The sequence below is a fragment of the Toxorhynchites rutilus genome, chromosome 2, assembly GCF_029784135.1.
Source record: "Toxorhynchites rutilus septentrionalis strain SRP chromosome 2, ASM2978413v1, whole genome shotgun sequence".
NCBI lineage: Eukaryota > Metazoa > Arthropoda > Insecta > Diptera > Culicidae > Toxorhynchites > Toxorhynchites rutilus.
Window position 1 is genome coordinate 113,736,776 of NC_073745.1, and position 22,018 is coordinate 113,758,793.

Consider the following 22,018-nt stretch of genomic DNA (forward strand, 5'->3'; position numbering starts at 1 on the left):
TTGGTTGATTGCAATAGCCTGTTTTCAAAGCAATTTTCAAGCTATTGAAACAAGTTTTCGGATCAAGAATTTACAAGCATTTTACATTTTACATTTTACATCATATCTTTCGAATGAAGTAATATCACCATACCACTTCGTTCAGCCGCGATATTAACGCTCAAAATCTTCTTACTCCGAAGTGAGGCCCTCGTTTTCGAAATATTGAACTTACACTCCGGTATAGAAATGAAAGACGTATTCCTACGACAAAAAATATTGTCGCTACGTCAACTATTCGCGTTCACGGCATTGAACATCGTACTCCGAATTTGAAAAGCGACAATGACAATAATGGATTTTCAGGTGGAATGAACAAACTATTAAAATTATTAATAAAAATTAACTTTTCCGAATCATATTAGTATTTTTTGCAGAAAAAAATTATTTCTTTCTGCAAGTCGTGAAAAAATCTCATGCGAAAATTGGGTCTAATATGATTTTGTATTATGATGATAAGTTTCAGTGGAAATAACTTCCCAGCAGACATTAAATCGTATATCTTTTGCACATGCTAGGTCGCCTCGTATCAAATTACAATCGTATAAAATATCAATCTAAGGATGCATCATGGATATATAAAATAGTCTTAAATGCAGAAACACGATTTTCTATATCATTGATGGGTTAAATTGTATATCGGTATGACATCCTTATATATTCATGTCATATTACATTGTCAGGTAAAATCGCATATCAGTGTAACAAGCATCGTATATCGGTATATACGGCTTTATATAAACATATAATATGACAAATTCGTATGTCGCCTCCAATTTTTACATGTGGGCCAGGGTCAAGCTTGTTTTACAATGAGAGATTTTTGAGTGTGAAATTCGCTCTTGCGAAACGTTCTCACTAAAGTCATTCGCAATGAATTACAAAAACATATGATTTCGTCCTCAGTGACAGCTTATTATTTGTTATTGTTTTTAATAACAAATATAACATATTGGGTTGGGGAAAATGCTTTCCATTATTTTTAGGCGAAATTCAAACCCTTTTTGATATGCTTCAGATTGTCCGATTTGGGTTAAATATTGTTGTAAAATTTGTTGCCATTCTAAAGGTAGCTTCGTAATGTCTCTATCATAGAAGTCTTGATCCTTATTGGCGAAAAACGCTATCAATGGATTTTTACAAATTCTCTTGATCGCAATTTCTTATCACTCTGGAAATTTTGCAATGCGAGAAAAAGGTGCCAATCACTTGGTGCCAGGTCCGGACTATATGATGGATGCATTAAAACTAGTGAAGAAATGGATAGTAGTTTAGCCGGATACCGGATATCGGATATCCGGCAAGCTTCGAGGCCGGATAGCCGAATATTCACCGATCGGGTATTCGGCTCTTTTGCGAATACGAAACTGAGCATGAAATTAATAAAGGATTACATTTTAGGAATACACAATTACATTTTACATAAAAATAATGAATGATGATTAAATTTTCCATTAATAGAAGAATATCAAGTTTTCAGCAAGGAATCATAAACAATTTTTTTCTGATATTGATTTTCTATTACAATGATGAAATTTTTATGGATATCTATATATATAAAAATGGAGTGATGTCTGTCTGTCTGTCTGATTCTTATAGACTCGGAAACTACTGAACCGATCGACATGAAAATTGGTATGTAGGGGGTTTTTGGGGCCGGGGAAGGTTTTCGTGATATTTTGAGACCCCTCCCCCCTCTCTAAGGGGGGGCTGCCATACAAATGAAACACAAATTTCTGCATTACTCGAGAATTAATCAAGCAAATGAAACCAAATTTGGCATGTGGAGGTTTTAGGATGCAATAAATGTTTCTATGGTGATAAGATACTCCTTCCCCCTCTCTTAGAGGGGACTGCCGTACAAATGAAACACAAATTTTTGCATTACCCGAGAATTAATCAAGCAAATTAAACCAAATTAGGCATATGGAAACTTTAGGGTGCAATGAATGTTTCTATGGTGGTTAGATACCCCTCCCCCCTCTCTTAGGGGGGGCTGCCATACAAATAAAACACAAATTTCTGCATTACTCGAGAATTAATCAAGTAAATGGGCGGGACGAAGTTTGCCGGGTTAGCTAGTATTGAAATAAATTTGATGCTGTTCGAATAAATGTAAGTACTACGGATTTAAATAGGTCAAAAACCTCGAACGAAAATAATCGTTCGAGATTTAAAAAAAAAGGATTGTTTTCGAGGATGATAATCTGAGAGTGTGTACATACTTCACTACAAATCAAAACTATCATAGGCGGCTACACACTCACTAATTTAGAAGACATAACAATGGGGCCTTATGGAGCAGTACGCTAGGCTTCTGAAATCGTTTGGAGAACTTTCTTTCTTTTTGGGAAGTCATTTCCACTACTCAGGGGAAACCCCAAGTTACCTGATGGCAACCATTCTGAACTGTAGGTTCAAGTCAGACTATTTAGGCGCTCTCAAGTGGGAACAGACCGGCTGTGAATCTTATTGAATTATACAATAATATCTCACGACGAATCTTCTGAGAGTAACAGCTCATCGTCGTCTTCAATACCTGTTAAACGAATTAAGAGAGATGTTCCTGAATCAAACGTTATACGCGAAGCTCACGACACGTTTTGCAACTTTTTTAACGAAGTGGCTGTTTTTTTTGTCCGATCAGTTTATTTTATTAGGCTCATTTGGCAAATCAGTTATAACAGAGCCGAATTTATTCGTGTACATTTTTATTTCAAGATAACTTTTGTTGTATATTACACTGTTACCATTTTTAGGCGTAAAAGTATTCCTATCGATAAACATTTGTTTTATCTAATACACAGTAGCCGTTTTGGTGTAAGAGTATTCCTATCTTTTGATAAACATTTGTTTTATGTATTACATAGTAGCCGTTGAGGCGTAAGAGTATTCCTATTGTTCGAATGTTCACAGTTGGGCCATACACAGTGGAACTGTTGATATGAGGCTTCCATTGTTGTGTTATTAATAGGGCCAATTACCGATGCAGCAGACCGAAAATGTGAGCGGTAAGGGACTGGGACTTTGGTGTTGAGAAATGTTGTCGAAACGTTTTTCTGGTTTTTGTTCAACCAATATTTATAATACTTAATATTTAATATTTAACTGGTTAATAGATAAACACCCATGGTTGAACAAAAATTTCTATTTTGTCTTAATAATCTTTATGCAACGTATAGTTCAGCATATACGACTTAAACACTCAATGCTATTATTCGACCATTATACAACTGATTAGTTTAGCAATTTTATGAAGCGGAAGTTTACGGAGACTGGTGAATTTAAATCTTTTTTAAGTTATGAAACACTGCCGTTTTGGTTCTTTGAATGTTTCGCGCCTGATTAAAACATTAAACTCTTGAAGTCTATAAGATTTTTGTAGGTAGTGAAGGTGGTTATTATGTCCGACACTATATACTATATAATTCAACTGAGCATCTCTGTAAATCAGAGAAAAGTTGTAGTGTAAGGCAGTAGACAATATTTTTTCGTTAGTTCACTCCTCTGGAATTTTTCAATAGCAAAATTCGAAATCGTTTCGGTGCCGTTATCAACTGTAGCCCGATATACTATTTTACAACACTGAACTTCAAATATTCCAGCTGATTGTGATTTAGATTGATCAATGGCCGCACCATTCGTACTAATTAAATTTCTAATTGCATTTTTAATTCACAGCAAACAGTAGTGAATTAGTTTCTGCCGAAGAAACCGAAACCGTCGCACTCGAAGAGAAGGAAACTACAGAAGAGGCCGAAGCAGAAGCTGTCGAGGCGGAGGAGGAAATTTTGGGTGACATGGAGGCTGCTGAACCGAGTCCCAAGAATGATGCCGAATCTACAGAGGAGATCGATACTACGCCGACAGGAGTGGAAGATCGATCTGTCGATCCGCTCGACTTGGAAAATGGAGTAGCTGAAGAATCGAATAGTGAAGAAGATTCCTGCATTCCGTCAGACGCCGAGCAGCAAAATGTTGGTGGAGAATGTTCAACAGAGACTGTTCCCCTAATAACCAGTGTTATGTCAGGTGTTAATATTCCGAAAGATACTGAAAATGAGGAAGATACAGAAAAACGAGAAGAAATAATGACCAAGATCGATAACTCGTTCAAAATGCTGGAAGAAATGTTTGATGGCACAGTAGAAGAGAATTCGTCATCAGCAGCAGTTGAAAATGATACAATTACACCATCTGATGTGGACGAAGAGATGAAAGAAGCTACACAGGAAAATGAACCATTACCGGAGCCAATGGATGTCGATGCAACAAATGGTTTAGACGAAATCATTTTGGAAAAATCTCAACCAGCTTCGGAACCGGACGTTACGGAACCCAGTTCGGAAACGGCTCAAACAGAAAAGAATTTAACAGAGGCAACCATCTCCGAAGAGAACAATCATGATGGTAAGGAACAGAAGCTCACAGCATCAGCTGATGATGGTGATTGTACGGATAAAAATGGCGTTAATGGCGACTGCTAGAGTGATAAGTTGTACAAATAGTGTTAAAAGAGCCAATAAGTTATATGACACATGTTTATAATTTTTTGTACGAATTATAAGACAACCTCGCTTCTCTGAGGTGCGTGGTTAAGTAGTGTAGCACTACTTTTAAAAACATAGGAATTATACATACAATTACAATTACTATATAGAAAGCATTATGGAAAACAATTGGATTCAATGCTGCTTATTAAAATAGGATGTCAAACAAATAATCATCTGGTATTGATTACCTACAATTTCACATATGACTCACCCCGTAGATGTTGTCCTCTGAGAATTCCGAGCAATTTGCTTTTCCAATATTTCATAAAATTTACACATAACTGTGTAAGCATTATGCTTGCACTTCGTGTTCGTGTTAAATAAACGTAAGAAGTACATGGAATAAATAATCTATTATGACTTGAATAACACTGGCGGGATTGAATTTGGTCTCTAGTTGTTCCGAAATCCAATATGTTGGTTTATTGAACTTACACAATTTCACAATTTCATGTTTTGCTTTGCGGACTTAATGCTGCTTCTTAGTATTATATTTTATCAATCAATAATTATAATTTTTTTTAAATCTTTTATTTGAGAGGTTTTCAGCCTCCTGGACTGGTTCGCCTCTTTATCGACGGCATTGCCGCAAGGTTTTGTTGGGAACAGATTGCACATAAAATTATCACATAAATATCGGACGTAAAAATTAAACACATAAATCCTTTTGCGAAACATAAATTAACGAGGAACTTGCTGTTTGCTTCTTGGACCAGATGGCAAGGATGTCCTCGACCCATGGCTCCTGGCCAGTGGAGAGGAAGCCGTGCCGTTGAAGATGCCGAAGTGTTCTTATTCCCCTTCATCGTGGAGGGGAAGGAACAAGGATCTTCTTGTCTGATCCATTGTTCAGACGCTAGATCTTAAAAAATAGTTCGGCATCTTTTAGGTAGCAGACAAGCGCTGCTACTCTTGCTGGATCGTCCCTTTCGGGCAACCACACAAAAAGTGCTCGACGGAGTTGTGGATTTGGCAGAGGTCGCAGAGTAGATGGAAGGGTCCTCTATTGCATCCGTGTGAGACCGAGCAGTGACCGGTCCTCAGTCTGGACAGGATTCGTTGTTCTCTCAGTCCTTTAACATCGTCAAACCTGGCAATCGTGTCCTTGACTTTTCTGAGGAACTGCCCCCTCTCTGCGAACCACCTTTCGGTCCAAAAGGTGCGGAAAGAGTTCGTGAAGAACGGTATGGTGTAACCGATTCCGGCAAACCGGTCGGCCGCTTCATTCCCTGCGATGCCGTTGTGTCCGGGGACACACATGAGCACAGTGTCGGGCAGTATGTACTTCCTGATGGCCTGTACCCATGGATGTTTGGACCTGGTCGCACCGATGGCATCAATGGCGCTTGACGAATCGGAGACGACCAACAAAGGCTTGGAAGATGGATATGTAGTTGCCTCGAAGATGTCGGCCACTTCGGCCGAGAAGACCTGGCAGATGATCAATCTTTTTTTGTGGGTATTAACGGATTGGATATCTTATCCTGGACGAATCGAAACGTTGCGGAAAGTATTATACCATGGAACAATCACCGAAATGTTCCAATACGAGACTATTGAATAACGAGATAAACGGTACTGCAGAAGAAGTGCGCTATAGTACCGCGAAGCCTTTTTCTTCGAATGCCGTACCTCTCAAACCTTTAAACAAATTCATGTGGCCAGTATCCGTTTTGTTTGTGTTTCACCGGAAAAAAATGATGAGTGTTATAATAGAGCGACGAATTGTTGTAAAACTCTACACAAAACTTGTTTCTGCTCCTGAAACTATTTCTAATAATAAAACTTTTTAGTTTGGGAGAAAAGAAATCTGTTTTTCAGCACAAACTGCAAGGCTTTCGTAAAGTTTGAACGATTCGTTTTAAATATGGATAACGAACGCGAGGTGATCGGAAGGTGGAGGCACCACTATGATGAACACTTGAACAGCGCGCATACAAGATACCAAGGCGTCGTTGAAGAGTAATACACCAGTGCAGTTAACAACGACGCGTACCAAACCTTACGGTTAGTTTAGTTATAGAGGCCATTAACCAACTAAATAATCACAAGCAGCTGATAAGGATGGACTCGCAGCGGAGTTTTTCAATGGAGGTCCTGAAACACTTGCACGGTGTATGTAGTGGTAGATAGTCAGGATCTGGGATCTGGAACAGTTACAGTGGAAAGAAGGGCCAATCTGATCCATCCACAAAAAATGCTAAATTGTGAGAACTACCGTACAATCACGATCCTGAATGGTGTCTACAAAATTATATACCAGATCCTCTTTCGACGTCTATTGCCAATAGTAAACAGATATGTGGGAAGTTATATTTCCGGATTCATGCTCGGTTGCTCAATGAGGGACCAAATTTTTACCCTGTAGCAGATCCTCCAATAGTGCCGCAATAATCAAGTCCCGACGCACTAGATCTTCGTCGATTCTAAGGCCGTATATGATACAATCGACCGACGACAGCTGTGGAGAATCATGGACGAATACGGCTGTCGCCGCTAGCTGAAATCAGCTGTTAGCGTTCGTTCAATTTTCGTTCCACCAGCTGTAAAGCGACAATATGAGCGCGCTGCCGTGCCACTGACCGAGCGGAGGATCAGATTACAAAGAGCTGATTCATTACGCGCACGCGTTCGCGAGTATGGATATAGGTCAGTTGTGCTAGGATCAGCAATTAGATTTCGTCGCGGTTTAACCTAACCAGCGACTGGAAGAGAACATACTGTATAAAAAGTATAGCATGGACTCTGTTTCACTTGTGCTGCAAGTGGAACATAGAAACTTACAACAAACTTGGAATTAGAATTGGCCTGTACTGCAGGACGGTTCTAACCAAACCCCTCCCTTGCAAGGAAGTTATCATTGGAGTTCTCGTTACGCGGGATTTCCATTGTCTAACTTCTGGTTAAGTCTTGGACGGTCTGTTCAGCAGAACGTCGAATACTGACCGGCAACCCAACTCGCGTCGTAAGGTCGGCGTGTATCGATCGCCGACAACGGCTTTCTCCAAAAGCTGACAAGACTAATTGAAGTAATGATGGAAGGCATGCGCTGCAGTGTGCGGATCTCAGACGATCAGCCGGAATCGTTCGAGACTCCCAAGGGACTTCGATAAGGCGATGGACTCTCCTGTCCACTCTTCAACGTGGGGTTGGAATGCTGTTGTGATCGATTACTCAAATATTTCAACGTATAAACGAGACCCGTATTTCCGAAGAGTCAATATCCACATTTCAGTTAGGTGAAAGAAGGAGGAAAGAAAATTATCCGCGTTGACGGCATTGAGCTTCGTATTACGAAATGGGGGAGTAGGCATGACAATATGGGTTGGCAGAAGAAATGAACACACCTTTAAAATAAAGTTATGAATGAAAACTATTTTTCCCAAAATAAATTAGTACTCTATATAATTTAAAATCACTTTTGCTTGCAAGTAGTGAGAAAATATCATACAAAAATTGTGTCTAAAGATAAAGATTTATATTATAATGGTAAGTTTTGGTGAGAATATCTGAAAATTCATAGAAAATAGTTCAAATTAGGGTCAGAACAACGTACTTCTAGTAGGTAAATAACGTAAAAAAAAATTCATACAAATTTTAGCAATTTAAAACTGCCTTAGGGAAGACTAATCTGATAGAGAATAGTTGGCCTCATACAAACAAATGTCGTATCCAGATGTCGAAACTATTCCGCCGTCAACGCGAATGGAAGGTTGTGTTCAAAATACGACCGCATTGTTGACGTAGAACTACGCTGTGGTTTAATTCAAGTCGCTTGTTTATAATTGCGGATATTATTTTACCAGTCTACCAGTTTGGTCGCCCTGAAAGAACAATACATGCTCGAGATAAGCGCAGCTGTCATCCTTAGTGGAGAAAGTTTTGCTACTGGCAAGCGAAACCAAATCACATACGAAATTCCGGAACGACATTTAGTTTCTTGGTCACTAAATAAGCGAAATAAACTCTATCTGCACGCGAACCCAAATAGATTAATGGTTTATTATAACTTATTTAAAACTTGGTATTCCCCAAATACTTTTTTTTTGTGCACAACCTTAACACCTGCTTCACCATAGCGTCAGTTCAATGCAATAATGCAATGTCAAAGGCACCAACGAAGCCTTTATGATTTTTTTTCCAAAATATATTTTTTTATCAAGGCTCATATGGCGTCAATTTTCATCAATTTAAATCATATACAGACTATGGGATTGGAATGTATAGCATATCAAATAAATCTTAGGGAATTTCCGATTCGTTTGGTATGTAAATCGCCAGAATCCGTTCACGGCAAAAATAGTTATTACGTTTACATTATTTCATAAAAACGTGACCTGTTTTCTGATTTGGCACCCTCAATGAAAGACGTAGTTCTACGTCAAAAACCCACGATCACCGAACTTCGTGACGAGAGAAATGAGATCATCCAAAATTCCGGAGACATGCGAAATAATCTATTCCGATATTTTGCGGCTCGTGGAGGCGATCTGGCGTAGTGGTAACATCCATGCCTCTCACGCTAAAGGTCACGAGTTCAATTCTCACTCCCGACATTCTTCCAAAAATGGAAGTAGAAGTGACGAACCAGCCAAATGAGTTGAAAGTCACTATAATACAGAAAAAAAAAAATTGCGGCTGTATGCAGAAAGCGAGACCATACAAAACGACACGTTTGAATGCGAACGGGTTATTCCAGAACATGACGAGGTGAACGAAAGCGTAATGAACGAAATGAAAAAATAATCGTGGCAATCAAAACAAGCGCGTCTAGGAAATCCCCAGGCCCTGATGGATTGCCAAAGGATTTCTTTCTTCGTACCATAGATGTGATACATAAGGAGATCAACTTGATACTAAATGAGGCAATCGCTGGTCGTTTCCCTTCCGAATTCGTTGACGGAGTAATTATGTTGGTCAAAAAGAAACATGCTGATGAGACAATTTGCTCGTATAGACCCATTTCGCTGCTCAACTACGACTACATAATTATGTCACGTATTCTGAAAGGTCGAATAGAAAGAGTGATGAGTGCTAACGAAGTGCTTAGTGTGAGTGTGTGAATGCTGAACGAAATATCTTCCAAGCTGCGCTTGCTTTGAAGGGTCGTATAGATCGAATGAAGATACATAAACAACAAGGTAAACTCATCTCATTTGACCTCGACCACGCCTTTGATCGAGTGGATCGATAATTTCTCCACCGCAACATGTGCTCACTCGGCTTCATCCCGAGGCTAGTCAATTTACTCTATCAAATCGGTTCGGTGACATCATCACGCTTACTGATCAACGGTCATCTATCCGAAGCGTTTCCCATCCAGCGATCGGTTCGGCAAGGAGATCCCTTATCTAAGTGCATGGATTCGTGCTTTATTTACATCCGTTGGTAAAACAACTGGAACGTGTGTGCGAGGATGATCTCGTTGTTGCGTATGCCGATGATATCAGTCTCATCGCAACATCCGTGAGAAAAGTAGAACGAGTAAAAGAACTATTTCTACAATTCGAAGAGGTCTCCGGTGCAAGACTGAATTGGGAGAAAACAAAAGCCTTTGATGTTGGTAATGTGGTATTCAATGACCATTCCGTGATTGCAAACGATCGACACAATGAAAATTTTGGGCATCACTTATGCAAACTCGACTCGTCATATGATAACAATCAATTGGAATTCCGTGGTAAACAATTTCGTTCATCGAATGTTGCTACATTCAATGAGAGCACTAACACTACATCGAAAGGTAACACTTTTCAACACATTCATCACATCCAAAATCTGGTATCTCTCGTCAATTCTACCACCATACGGAGTGCACACAGCAAAAATCACGTCGAAAATGGGCTCGTTTTTATGGAACAGGACACCGGAGCGCATTCCCATGCAGCAACTTGCGCGAAATCGAAACAATGGAGGGCTCAAACTGCAATTGCCGGCATTGAAGTGCAGAGCTCTTTTGATCACTCGTCATCTCAAGAAGATAGAATCCATGCCGTTCTACAAGTCGTACCTTTTTCATAGGGCCCTATTCCAGAAAACGAGACGAGCAATTCGTCTCGTCTCGTCACGGCTTCTTCTTCTTCTTTTCTGTGCGAACCACTGACATTCAGCAGTTCATGAAATAAAAGGGCTAAGTTGCTTCGACTATATTGCCCAGGGGTACGACTAAAACGTCAAATCCCTCATATTGCCAGTGTACCCAATATTGCTGCGGTTTACTGACATTTTGGTTCAATCAATTACTGTTGTTTACAACTCGGTCCGGTTATATAGTCGAATAGTGGCTAACTTTAAACTCCATGTTAAATGTGAACACCTCCATGTGAAACCGAAATATGAAAATCGCTCATGCAGTTAGAATAAAGCAGCGCATTTTTCGATTTCAATCCTCGTAAATGATATGATGATAAACAAATGACGCCATATTGATTTTGATTTTGGGTAGCCTATATTCAATTGATGTCTAACCCCTGATATTGCCCTGTTGCGTTTCTTCGATTGAAATATTTCTTATGGCACGTGAAATGTTTTGATCAGAGCTAACTCATCACACATCTTTCAGTTCCAAAAATAACGGACGATTGTGTATTACCATTAATTAGACGTTCATAAATCTACTTTGATTTCTTTTAAAAATTCGGTGACTTCTATAAAAAAACTTACATTCTTCGTTTGAAAAAGTTCAGTGAGTGTATTGAATCTAAAATCGTAATTGTATTTGGAGCGGATATGCCCAAACTTTGGACAATGCAATATAATGTGATTGCTCGTTTCTGGCTCATCGCAAATCTCGCATAAATTATCATCAACGATTTTCATTTTTGCTTTCCAGTATTTAGAGAAATCGTGTCCTGCTAGTAATCTGTTCAGTAGCCTTATCTGTTGATTCGTTAGAGGTTTATTATAGAACCAGGCTTCAAAACCTAACGAATTTTGAAACTGGAAAAAGGTTTTTCCTTTCTCTTCTGCATATTCCCGATACCACAAATTACCATTGTTGATCATGATTTGCTTGAATTTCCAAAATGTGTCTTTTAGAAGTATTTTATTGAAGACAGAAGACAGTGTATTTTCAGTTAATCCTGCTTTTGCGAGATGGTCAGCTATTTCATTCCCTAATATGTTTACATGACTCGGAATCCATTGGATTGTTACGTTCCACTCTACTGCTTTACGCAGTAAATCATTTATCATTTCGGGTAATAATTTTGAGTATTGTGCTTATTTTAGGATTTCACAAGCAGTCTTTGAATCTGTATACATAACCGGCATAATAATCTGGTTCTGTCTGATTATATTCAAGGCATGATCTATTGCGATTAGTTCTGCAGTTGCAATACTGGTTTCTGAGGTAAGTTGAAATGAATATCTAGTTCTACAGTATTCGTTATATATTCCGATGCCACAGCTATTGTTTGATTTGGATGTGTCTGTAAATATTCTGGGTCTGTCTTTGTATATATGGTTCATATGGAATAGAGCAATTTGTCTCAATTGTGTGGGATTCATATTTTTCTTCGAATGGTTCATGTGTTGTAGAGTGGATTTTATTTCAATTATTTGACTATTGTTGTTTCTGTGTACTAGAGGTGAGATAATATCAAAAATATTTTTATGTTTTAGGAAAACTTTCTCTGTGTAAGTTAATTTATCCGTATCTATATGTTGTGATAAAGATTTCAATTGTTCTGCTAGTATACTATTGTAATAAATTGTTTTTGATATTTCTTTTGCAGCTATGTATTCGTGTCTGATTTCTAAAGGATGCTGAGCAGCTATTGCCATTAAAGTATTGATAGTAGTGGTTTTTGTACAACCGGTAATTCTTCGTAAACAGCTGTTATTGATTGTTTCAAGTTGTTTTTTGATCGTTCGTGCTAGTACTGTTGTAAATAGATGATCCGTATTCTATTACGCTTCGAAACAATGTTTTATAAATAGATGTCATCATCTGTGGATGGGCTCCTTTCTTAATACTGGTTAGGACTTTAATCACATTCAGTCTATCTGTAATTTTTTCTTTAACTGTTCTAATGTGAGTTCCGAAACTAAGAAATTTGTCCATAGTAATACCTAAATATATATGTGACTTTACTGACTCTATTGATTTATTATTTATACTGATGTTGAGAAAATTATTTGAATGTTGGAAAAGCATGAGTTTTGTTTTATCCGGGTTTATAGAAAAATTTAGTTGTGACATTTCATCAATAAATTGGTTTAATACTGTTTGTGGTTTATTGTTAAGGTTATAGATGTTCTTTGATCGGGTTATGATACAGAAATCGTCTGCGTATTGGATTATTACTGCATCATTATCTTCAGTTATATGTAAATGGAATGTGTATATATTAAATAATGTAGGACATAGAACATCTCCTTGGGGTAGCCCATTGCCTATAAATCGACCTATTTTATTGCTGCTGTTGAATGTTCTTTTCCTGTTTTTTAAAAATTGCGCTATCCATGAAGTTATTTCTGGAGGAAACATATAGTTTTGCATTTGTTCTATTAACATACTTGTGTTAACTGTGTTAAAAGCATTGGATAGGTCTAAAAATATTGCTGCGGTGATATAATTTTCTCTTTTGTTCGATTTTATGGTGTTTAGTAAATAGTTAACACATGTCACTGTCGATGTATTCTTACGAAAACCAAAGGATGTCCGTGGGATGATATTTCTATTGTTGGCAAAACCAAGCACTTTTTCTAAAACAGCGGAATTCATTACCTTAGTTAGAGTAGGTACCAATGAAATCGGTCGTTTCCCATCTATATTGCTTTGCTCTTTTCCTGGTTTCGGGATCGCAACAACCAAAATTGTTCTCAGTGACATAGGTAGGTAACATTCTTTCCAGATGTCATTCAAATATCCTACTAGAGCGATTTTTGTATGTTCCTTTAGATTTCTGAGCATTTCATAGGATATTTTATCTTCTCCCGGAGATGATTTTTTCTTTTTTCTATGGACAATTTCATTAAATTTTTGAATGTTCAATAAGTTATATTGAATTCTGAATTCCATATCCGTTAAACAGGTGGAATCAATCGGACCAAAATGCTTGTCGAGAAATTATTCGGCCATGACTATATCTTCGTTTAAAATGTTATTGGATGGTTTACGCTTGTTTTTCCCAGTTATTCTATTGATTTTTTGCCATAATTCTGAAGAACTCATCTGAGGATTAATTTCCTGCATGAAGCTATTAAAATTTTGTTTTTTTGCTTGGTTTTTTACTTTTTTTATACTGCCTGTTTCTTTTTAAAATTAATGAGATTTTGTATTGTAGAGTATTTGTTGTATTGTTGCCTAGATAATTTCTTTTCTTGCCAAGCTTGTTCTATTTCATCAGACCACCAGTATTTTGGAACAAATTTATTTTTTATTCTATTGTTTTTATAAGTGTTAGATACAATTGACTGGAATTCTTCTATGGAGTTGAAATCTGCTGAATTTATATTGCATATAAACGTATTGTGGCCTTAATGTGCATTATGAATTATTGAGAATTATATCGATCAATAAGTGATGGCTACCTATGCTATGGTCTAATGTTTTCCATTCTATTGTTGCGAAGATATTTGGTGAGCACAATGTTAAATCAATAGCTGTGGACCGTTTATTTATTTGTAAAGGTATATATGTTTTGGATTAATCGTTGAGGATTAAAATGTTATTATTGTTTATGTGTTTCATTACTGTTTCACCCTTTTTATCGTCAAAATCGTTTCTCCAAATCGAATGATGGGCATTGAAATCGCCTGCAATTATTATTTTATTATATGTTCTTAAGGCATCAAATATTAAATTCAAATCAGACTCCAGATCATTCCCAGTTATTCGTGGAGCTATATATATTGAAACTAAAACTGTTCTCAAACAAAACAACTCCACAGCGACCACTTGTGTAAAATTTGATAATTGCGGTATAGCAATCTCTGTATATGCTAAATCTTGTCTCGAGTAGATAGCAGATCCGCCGTAATTATCGGATCGTGATTTTAGAAATTTGTGATATCGGGAAATATTGTATTTTTTACCTGACTCTTGTTCTACTTGTGTTCATGTTTCAGATAAAAAAGCCGCGGCATAGTTTTCGCCGTAAAGAATCCTTTGCAGTTCGTCTTTATTTTTTGTAATACTTTGTATATTGCACTGTACAAATCTGAGCATATCCATTTTGCTGTAACTGAGAAACTTGATATTAGTATTGGGCTATTTTTATCGTTATTACGTAAGAAAATTATTGAAAGATAAATATTGCTTGGAACATTGTCGAATTTTTTCATGTGCCATTTCCGTTATTTCCGGTATTTGAAAGAGTGCTGAGTAAAAGCTCATAATTTCGGCCTTAGCAGCATTATTTGCGTTTTCGGCTGCTTTCCTGGCTGCTTCTGCTATTGCGCTGTCGATTTTCTCTCTTTCGGTCGTTTTAGATTGATTCTGTAGTGCTACTCCATTATTTGATCTATGAGCGCTGGTTGCTGCTTCTGCTCTTTTCATATCGTTTGTTTCCAATCGTTTTCTTCTGCCTTGTTCCATATCGACTGTGTTTCCCGTTCGAATTTTACTAAAATGTTCCGATGTTGGCTGTCTGCTTTCCGTTGTTTCTCTATGTTTCCGGTTTACACTTCCAATGATGGAAACTCGTTAATGTTCGCTAATAAATCATAAGAGTTGCTAACCAATGTCGACGCAGTCAACTCTTTTGCCTCTATGTAGGTTAGATTTTTTATCGCCATCATTTTTTTAATGCTTGCTTGACGTTGTCGTTCTGGGCAATTTGGATCTTCGGTTGGATGTTGAGATGTTCTGCAGTAGAAGCATTTAATACCATTAGTGCATATGTTGATATTAGTTTCATTTGGCTCGTGAATCTTTGCACAGTTTTTACATCCTTCCTTTCCTTTGCAGTTTTGAGCATTGTGGTTGTAGCGATGACATGTCGTGCAGAATTGAATTTTACGAATAAAAGGATATACTTTGCACGATGTACAGAAAAGTTTCATTTTCTCTGGTAAAGTACTTGTGCGGAAAGTAATGCTGACTCTGTTCGTTGGAATTTTATTACCCTCTACATATCGAGATAATCGATAAATCCGAATTACCGGTTTCGCGCTTTCGATTGCTTCGAATATTTCATCATTCGTTATTTCCGTTGGTACACCGGTTACGACACCGGAAATAGTGACTAAGTGCTGCGGGATGTAGGCTTTATATCCTTTTTCCATCAAAATTTTGTCATTGACTAAAAGGTTAGCTTTTGTCATACCGTTGAAGAAAACAATAATTTTGTTTTTTCCGAGATATTTCATTTCGGTTATGCTTCTATCATAATTCCGATCCTTTTGTAAAATCGATCCAAGCGGAAACTTATTAATTTTTTCATTTTTATTCACTTTTTCAACGTACACACGATATGGTGCCGTATCGCCAAGCATGTAGGAAAAAGATTCTTTTTCGCCATCATTGTCGTCCATTTTGTCTTGATCACGTGTTTTCCCTCTGTCTGGAGGCTTATTGCCTCCTCCGCCGTCCGCCATTTTTTTTTCACTCAAAAATTTTCGTTTATTTTTTTTTCTCAATAAAAATCACCACTTCCTTCCAAACACAATGTTTATCGTTTTCAAACGGTCCACTTTGGAATGTTTTTACACGTTTGGCTCACTTTATTCAAGAAATAATGCAACCAATAATTTGATAAAATTCACGTCCACAGCCGACCGCATTCAGTAGCGATATGCGTCTCGGCTTCAGTCACTGTCGAGACGAGCAAAATATCCCATTCCAGTACACGAGTTTCATTGAAATGTTTTATTTGTTAGACTGGAGAGACTTCAGTCAGTTTTTCTCGGTATGATCAGTGATGTCAGATGAGAAGACATGTTTTTGTTTTGAGAAAAACAACAAACAGTTTTAAAATTGATCAATCGATACTCTTTTCTCAGTGCCAAAATATTTAAAAAAAAACATAACTAAAAGAAATAAGTTTCATATATCTTTCATTGTTTCATTGGCATTGATATTTTTCCTCGAGCATATGGTTTTATCATCAGACGTTTTGTTATTATGATTTATTGGGGGCAATGTTTGTTCACCTGATCAACGATTTATCAAGAAAAGTTTCAAATCTATATAAACGTATTTCCAATAAAGTAGTTGTTTTGAATTACTCATTTTCGTTCAATATGTGAAGACCCTTTTCGTGCCGTGTTCATATATTCAAAACAGTCATCTAGCATCCCTGGATATGAGTTCAATGTTTACATTTGGTTGTGTTGTTTGGGAGAGGTCTATTTGAAAATCTGTAAAATCTCGCAATTACTGAATTGAATTTGATGGTTGCAGTTGACAACATACATTGCTTATGCAATACTAGTTTAGCCGTGAAACATTTTTTGGAGATAAAGGCGGAGCAGAAGAATACCGATGCTTTCAATCAACAAGGTGAACAAACACACCAAACAAACTAGACGATTCGACTGATTCATCGACGAGCGCGGCCAAACGGTCGTCGAGCCAGACGAGCTACTCGTCTGTTTTTGGTCGAGCTCGGCTTCTGGAATATGAAAACAAACGAGACGAGCGCTCGTCTGCTCGTCTCGTTTTTTTGGAATAGGGCCCTTACACTGCCTAATCAAATTCTACAGAACCCAACATCCGATCAAGTTCATCGTCTTGCCTTCGAGGCGATCGCTCCACCAAAAGTGGAAATAAATTCACCATCTGAAAACTGGCCTAGAATATGGAAAAAACATTGCATCATATTCATTGATAGCAATGCAGCGCGAGGAGTTATATATGCTAGTGAATAAAAAAACACAACATCGTTTATAAAAAGATGGGCGGACGACGAAATGAACCTTTACATTCGGCTCTAGTATCTGAAATGACGATTTTCCCAGGCTCCTCAGTTTAGATGTACGTGTTAGGGAACCATTCCGGTCTGCACAAAGAATACGGACCTATAATTTTTATCGTAGCGTAACGTGTCGTGAACATCCTAATTTTCTCAATATATTGACACCCCCTACGATGGATGTAATTCATGGAAAACCTAAAAAATTCACCGAGGAGTACCACAACGGTGAGAGATATTCAAAATTGATCGTGGGCTATCGGGTCCCACAACCACTCTAACTTTTGCAAATTTCTATCACCATACGAACTTGTTGGTTGTCCTGAAAAGAACCGATGATTTTGAGTGGCTTTGTAATGGCAACGAGATTGTTCATAAATATTCCATGTGAAAACAGAAAAGAAATTGAAATGTTATTTTAAGTAATTGATATATTTATAGTGATTTCGATAGTATGTATCGAAGCAGTTTGTCAGTTATTGGAACAGTAACAATCGTATAAATCTTGGACATTTTATCTTTTGAATAAGGGGATTTTCATACCACTTCGTTCAGCCGCCAGAGTTATTAGCGTTCAAAACCCTGCACTCTAAGCGTCACGCTCTCGTTCCTCAAACTTTGAATTTACACCCCGGTACACGAAAGACGTAGTCATACGTTAAAACGCCCCCGACTTGCATGTATTTGCAAAGCAGATTCCCCCAGGCACCTTGGTTTTGAAATCCGTGTTAGGGAAACACATTTCGGAGGGAACAAAAATACCCACAACTTTGCAAGCGAACGAACGGTCGTTCTTTTTTACGGAGCAACAGTTCATATGAAAAAAAGAGTGAACGAACGGTCGTTCTCTTTTACAGAGCAACAGTTCATATGAACTGTTTACACAGTTCACAACCAGTTCAGAACGAACTGTTTACGAACGAGTGATAGATGCGTGGTAGTTGAATAATGCTGCAAGGTAATTAGTCCTCAAATTAACGGATGAGAACAAACGATAACCCCATGAAACAGCAAAAATAAGACGTCGGTATTGTCGTTTTCATAATAACATTTCCGAATCAGGATGGTTTTTAACTTGGATTGTTTGATTATTTATCAAAAAAAAAATTAATTTCATATTGAGGATAGATATTTCAGTAAGGTGATATGTAAATATTTCTGTAGGATGATATGCAAATCTACCTCAGCAGGAATATACAGTTGAAAACGAAACGATTCAAACAGTCTTGTTAAACAGTAAATCAATATTGGCGTTGCTGATATAAAATATTTTTGATATTATATGGTCGGGGTTCTGTCAAAACGAACCAAGCGCCAAAAACGTTATTTTGAGATATTTCAATTTGAAGTTTGGGCTCCCATTAATTGACTATGTCGGATCAAATCTATCATTCTACCGCTCACGTGTCACAAACAGGATGTCAAACATAATATTCCCTTCATGCTGTAAGCACACATTGTCGTCAATTTTTGATTCAGACCTTTAGAAATAAGATAAAAAATTAAATTATGTCGTTGCTAGACACGCAAAACTTTATTCTCTTTGCAGCCAGAGCTAACCATGTGCATTCTAGTTATAAACATAATATCATTACATAACACATTAGTATTTTGTAACGGCTCTTGACTAATTAATGGTATACATATTGACTCACTTTTGCTGTGTGACTATCTACTGTGTCTTCCCGGAAAAAGCTCCGTAGCAAGAGACCCCTCGAACTGGGTCTCAGGGTCGGCTTACTACTGGGTAATTGGAGGGGCTTCGCGATCAAATAAAAAGACAATACTCTCACCTTCTTTATAAACAACTTATGTTTTATTTGCTGACGATTCTGGCTTGCCTTGGTTGTTCTACGGTGGAGAGAGAGAGAGGCGGATGGCGGACACGACTGTGGTTGATTGTACTGCTGCGCTAGTATCCACGGCAGGTTGACACGTGGACAGTTGACCGTTGCTCGGCGTCTTCCCTCCTTGACGGCAATCGACAGGCCCAGGACGATACCGGAGTGGCACTGCCGAGAGGGGGCCCTCCTTAACGTTTATGGTCAACCTGACCAGAGGGTGCTCGCTGGTCCTTTTCGATTAGGCGTAGTGGTGGTCCACTAGGCCGAATGGTGTGCCGGTCAACCGGGAGTTCGTCGAGGAAACTATGTCCAAACTCTTCGACCGAACTCTTGGACGAACGTCCGTCACACACCACGCCTGAATCCCAAAAAAAAACCCCGTTTTCCATGGCGGATCCTTCCTCGAGCCTTCTCATCGCAATTTTTCGTGGTACAGCGTCCATTTTGTGCCTCGTGTCGGTGACTCTCTCTCGCAATCCTAGCTGTGTCCTGCCATATCGACACGCCACCATTTTCGCCCGGTTTTACAAACCAATTACATACACATTGCAATTACTTCCCTACTTAACAAAATATATTCCCTACTAAAAAAAAATTACAAAAAGGTGACAATACTTTTAAAACAACAACAATTTATTAAAAAAAACTAACAATATTGTAACCAACGGTTACATTATACTCCACCCCGGAGAATAAATGATTTAGCTAGCTTAATCATTTATTATTCCTACAGTAATCGATAAAAAAAACAATCATTAAATTTCAAGACAATCACTGATATACAACATACAACAAATTTAATTTACAACGTACACGTAGCAGTTAAATAATTTTCATATACAGTTTACAACACATACACAACAAGTTAAAATCATCAACAACTAAAAGCTAAATTATTTTTTTCAAAATTTGCCATAATCGCACGGTTGATTTCAGCCCTGATGCTGTTCATACAATTTTCACCAGTGGTGAGTTTCTGCTACTTCTAGTGTTTCCTTTAATAACCTTGTATCGTGACCTTGTCTCTATTGTTTGTAGACCTTTGTAGACCATCTATTTCCCCTACAGCCATGACCGCGTGAGTATCACCGGGAATTGTTCTCCAAATGTGATTTTTTTTGCGTAATTTACAGTGAAAAAAATATGAAATTTGTGCTAATAAAGTTGGTGTGAAGGGGGTTTGTGAATTCTCTTGTTCGAAATAGTGTATTTCTAGATCCATTCCATCAGTGAGCTCCCTGATCAGATAAGGAGTGGCTCCAGAAACGAGCTTAATTCGAGTGATCCTTCATAATTTCTGCATCGGCAAGTATACTCGCGATTGAAAATGTAGGGAAAAGAGTCTTTTTGTTCAAAGACAAGGTTAAGGTTAGATTAATCATTTTCTAAGTGCTTTTTTTTATTCTGTCATGAAAAATGAGTTCATTATCAATAGATACTCAGTATGTCGAGGATGTCATTAATTATTATTTCTTTTCACCAGCCAAAAGCTCGCATACTTTGCTGTAATAGATCCAGATCTAGCCACAAAATCCATCGGAGCTTCAGGCGAAGTAGGCTAATTTAGTACCTCACACTTCCTTTGAACATTGATGACTCTAGTACGGTGCATGCCGTCCGACTATAAATCATCTTTTCAAACGAAAGGTTTGTACAATTGTAAAAATATTCCTTACTTTTCATATCATGTTTACTTTTAGGCATCTTTAAATCCTACAACGGCCGAATATCACTCGCAGCGAAAATTCCCACGTTCTCTCCCTTCTCGTCGGCGAGCTCATAGGAACTACTACCTCTTCGGGAAATAATGGTGCAAGGAACGAAAAGTGGACCATACTTGGAATTGTAGTGGTCACCTGCAGAGGATTGCCGAAAGTTCCTTTTCAACACTTTTTGACCAACCTGGTAAGTTGGAGCAAAATTTTTATACCGCAAGTTATACCTTTTCCTACATTTTTCTCCACTTTTCTGTAAATTTGCTTTCACTTTCTCAAAAATATTTTTATTTATTTGTTTCCTCAATTGCTCCCTAGTGTCGTGGGAAAGTTCACCTTCCCTTTCTAGGCGATGATCCTCACCCATTACCGGTTTCTCATGTCCATAGAGTATTCGATATGGGGTAAAACCTGTAGAAGAATGTGTAGTGGTGTTGAGGGCCTCCTCAACTTCCGCAATCCTGGTATCCCACATCCGTTGATCCGATTGCATGTAGGTCCTAAGGCAAGCATTCACGGTTCGATTTACTCGTTCCACTGGATTAGCCTGACTGTGATGTCGGGAATTGGGCCAGTGACGAATGCCTCTTCGCTTTAAAAATAATTGGAACTCCTTCCCTGTGAAGGTAGTGGCGTTATCGCTTATTATTATCTCCGGAGCTCCATACCGTCTTATCCATTGATCTTCTACGACCTTACAGACCCATTTAGCCTCTATTTTTCTCGCTGGCACCAGCATGGTCCATTTCGAGAACACATCCATCAAAACCAATAAATGACTGTTACCGGTTTTGCTTCTAGGCAAACTCTGAATAAAATCCAGAGCTAAAATTTGGAACGGCTTATCGGTAAGTCTCTGCTGACCCATTTCCGGTACCAATGTTTGTGTGTTATGCTTGCACTGTTTGCAAATCAAACAACCTTGAACATGACTTCTGATATCTGCAGCCATCCTTGGCCAAAAGTACCTAACTTTAATCTTATGGATCGTTTTTTCGTACCCAGGA

The 22,018-nt window shown here is 38.0% G+C and overlaps 1 protein-coding gene and 1 long non-coding RNA gene across 2 annotated transcripts in view; both read left to right on the forward strand.

Annotated features, from left to right (window-relative positions):
- Positions 1-4,966, forward strand: part of LOC129767957 (myb-like protein O) — a 33,592-nt gene extending 28,626 nt beyond the window's left edge. Inside the window, exon 5 of the mRNA XM_055769278.1 lies at positions 3,721-4,966. Within this exon, the coding sequence (XP_055625253.1) occupies positions 3,721-4,526 (806 nt within the window). The 3' untranslated portion in view covers positions 4,527-4,966. The remainder of the gene's footprint in view (positions 1-3,720) is intronic.
- A 6,200-nt stretch (positions 4,967-11,166) lies between these two features.
- LOC129770954 (uncharacterized) lies at positions 11,167-12,677 on the forward strand. Its single transcript, XR_008742244.1, has 3 exons — positions 11,167-11,277; positions 11,823-11,943; positions 12,329-12,677. It is a non-coding gene; the product is annotated as an uncharacterized LOC129770954 (long non-coding RNA).
- Positions 12,678-22,018: the final 9,341 nt, after the last annotated feature.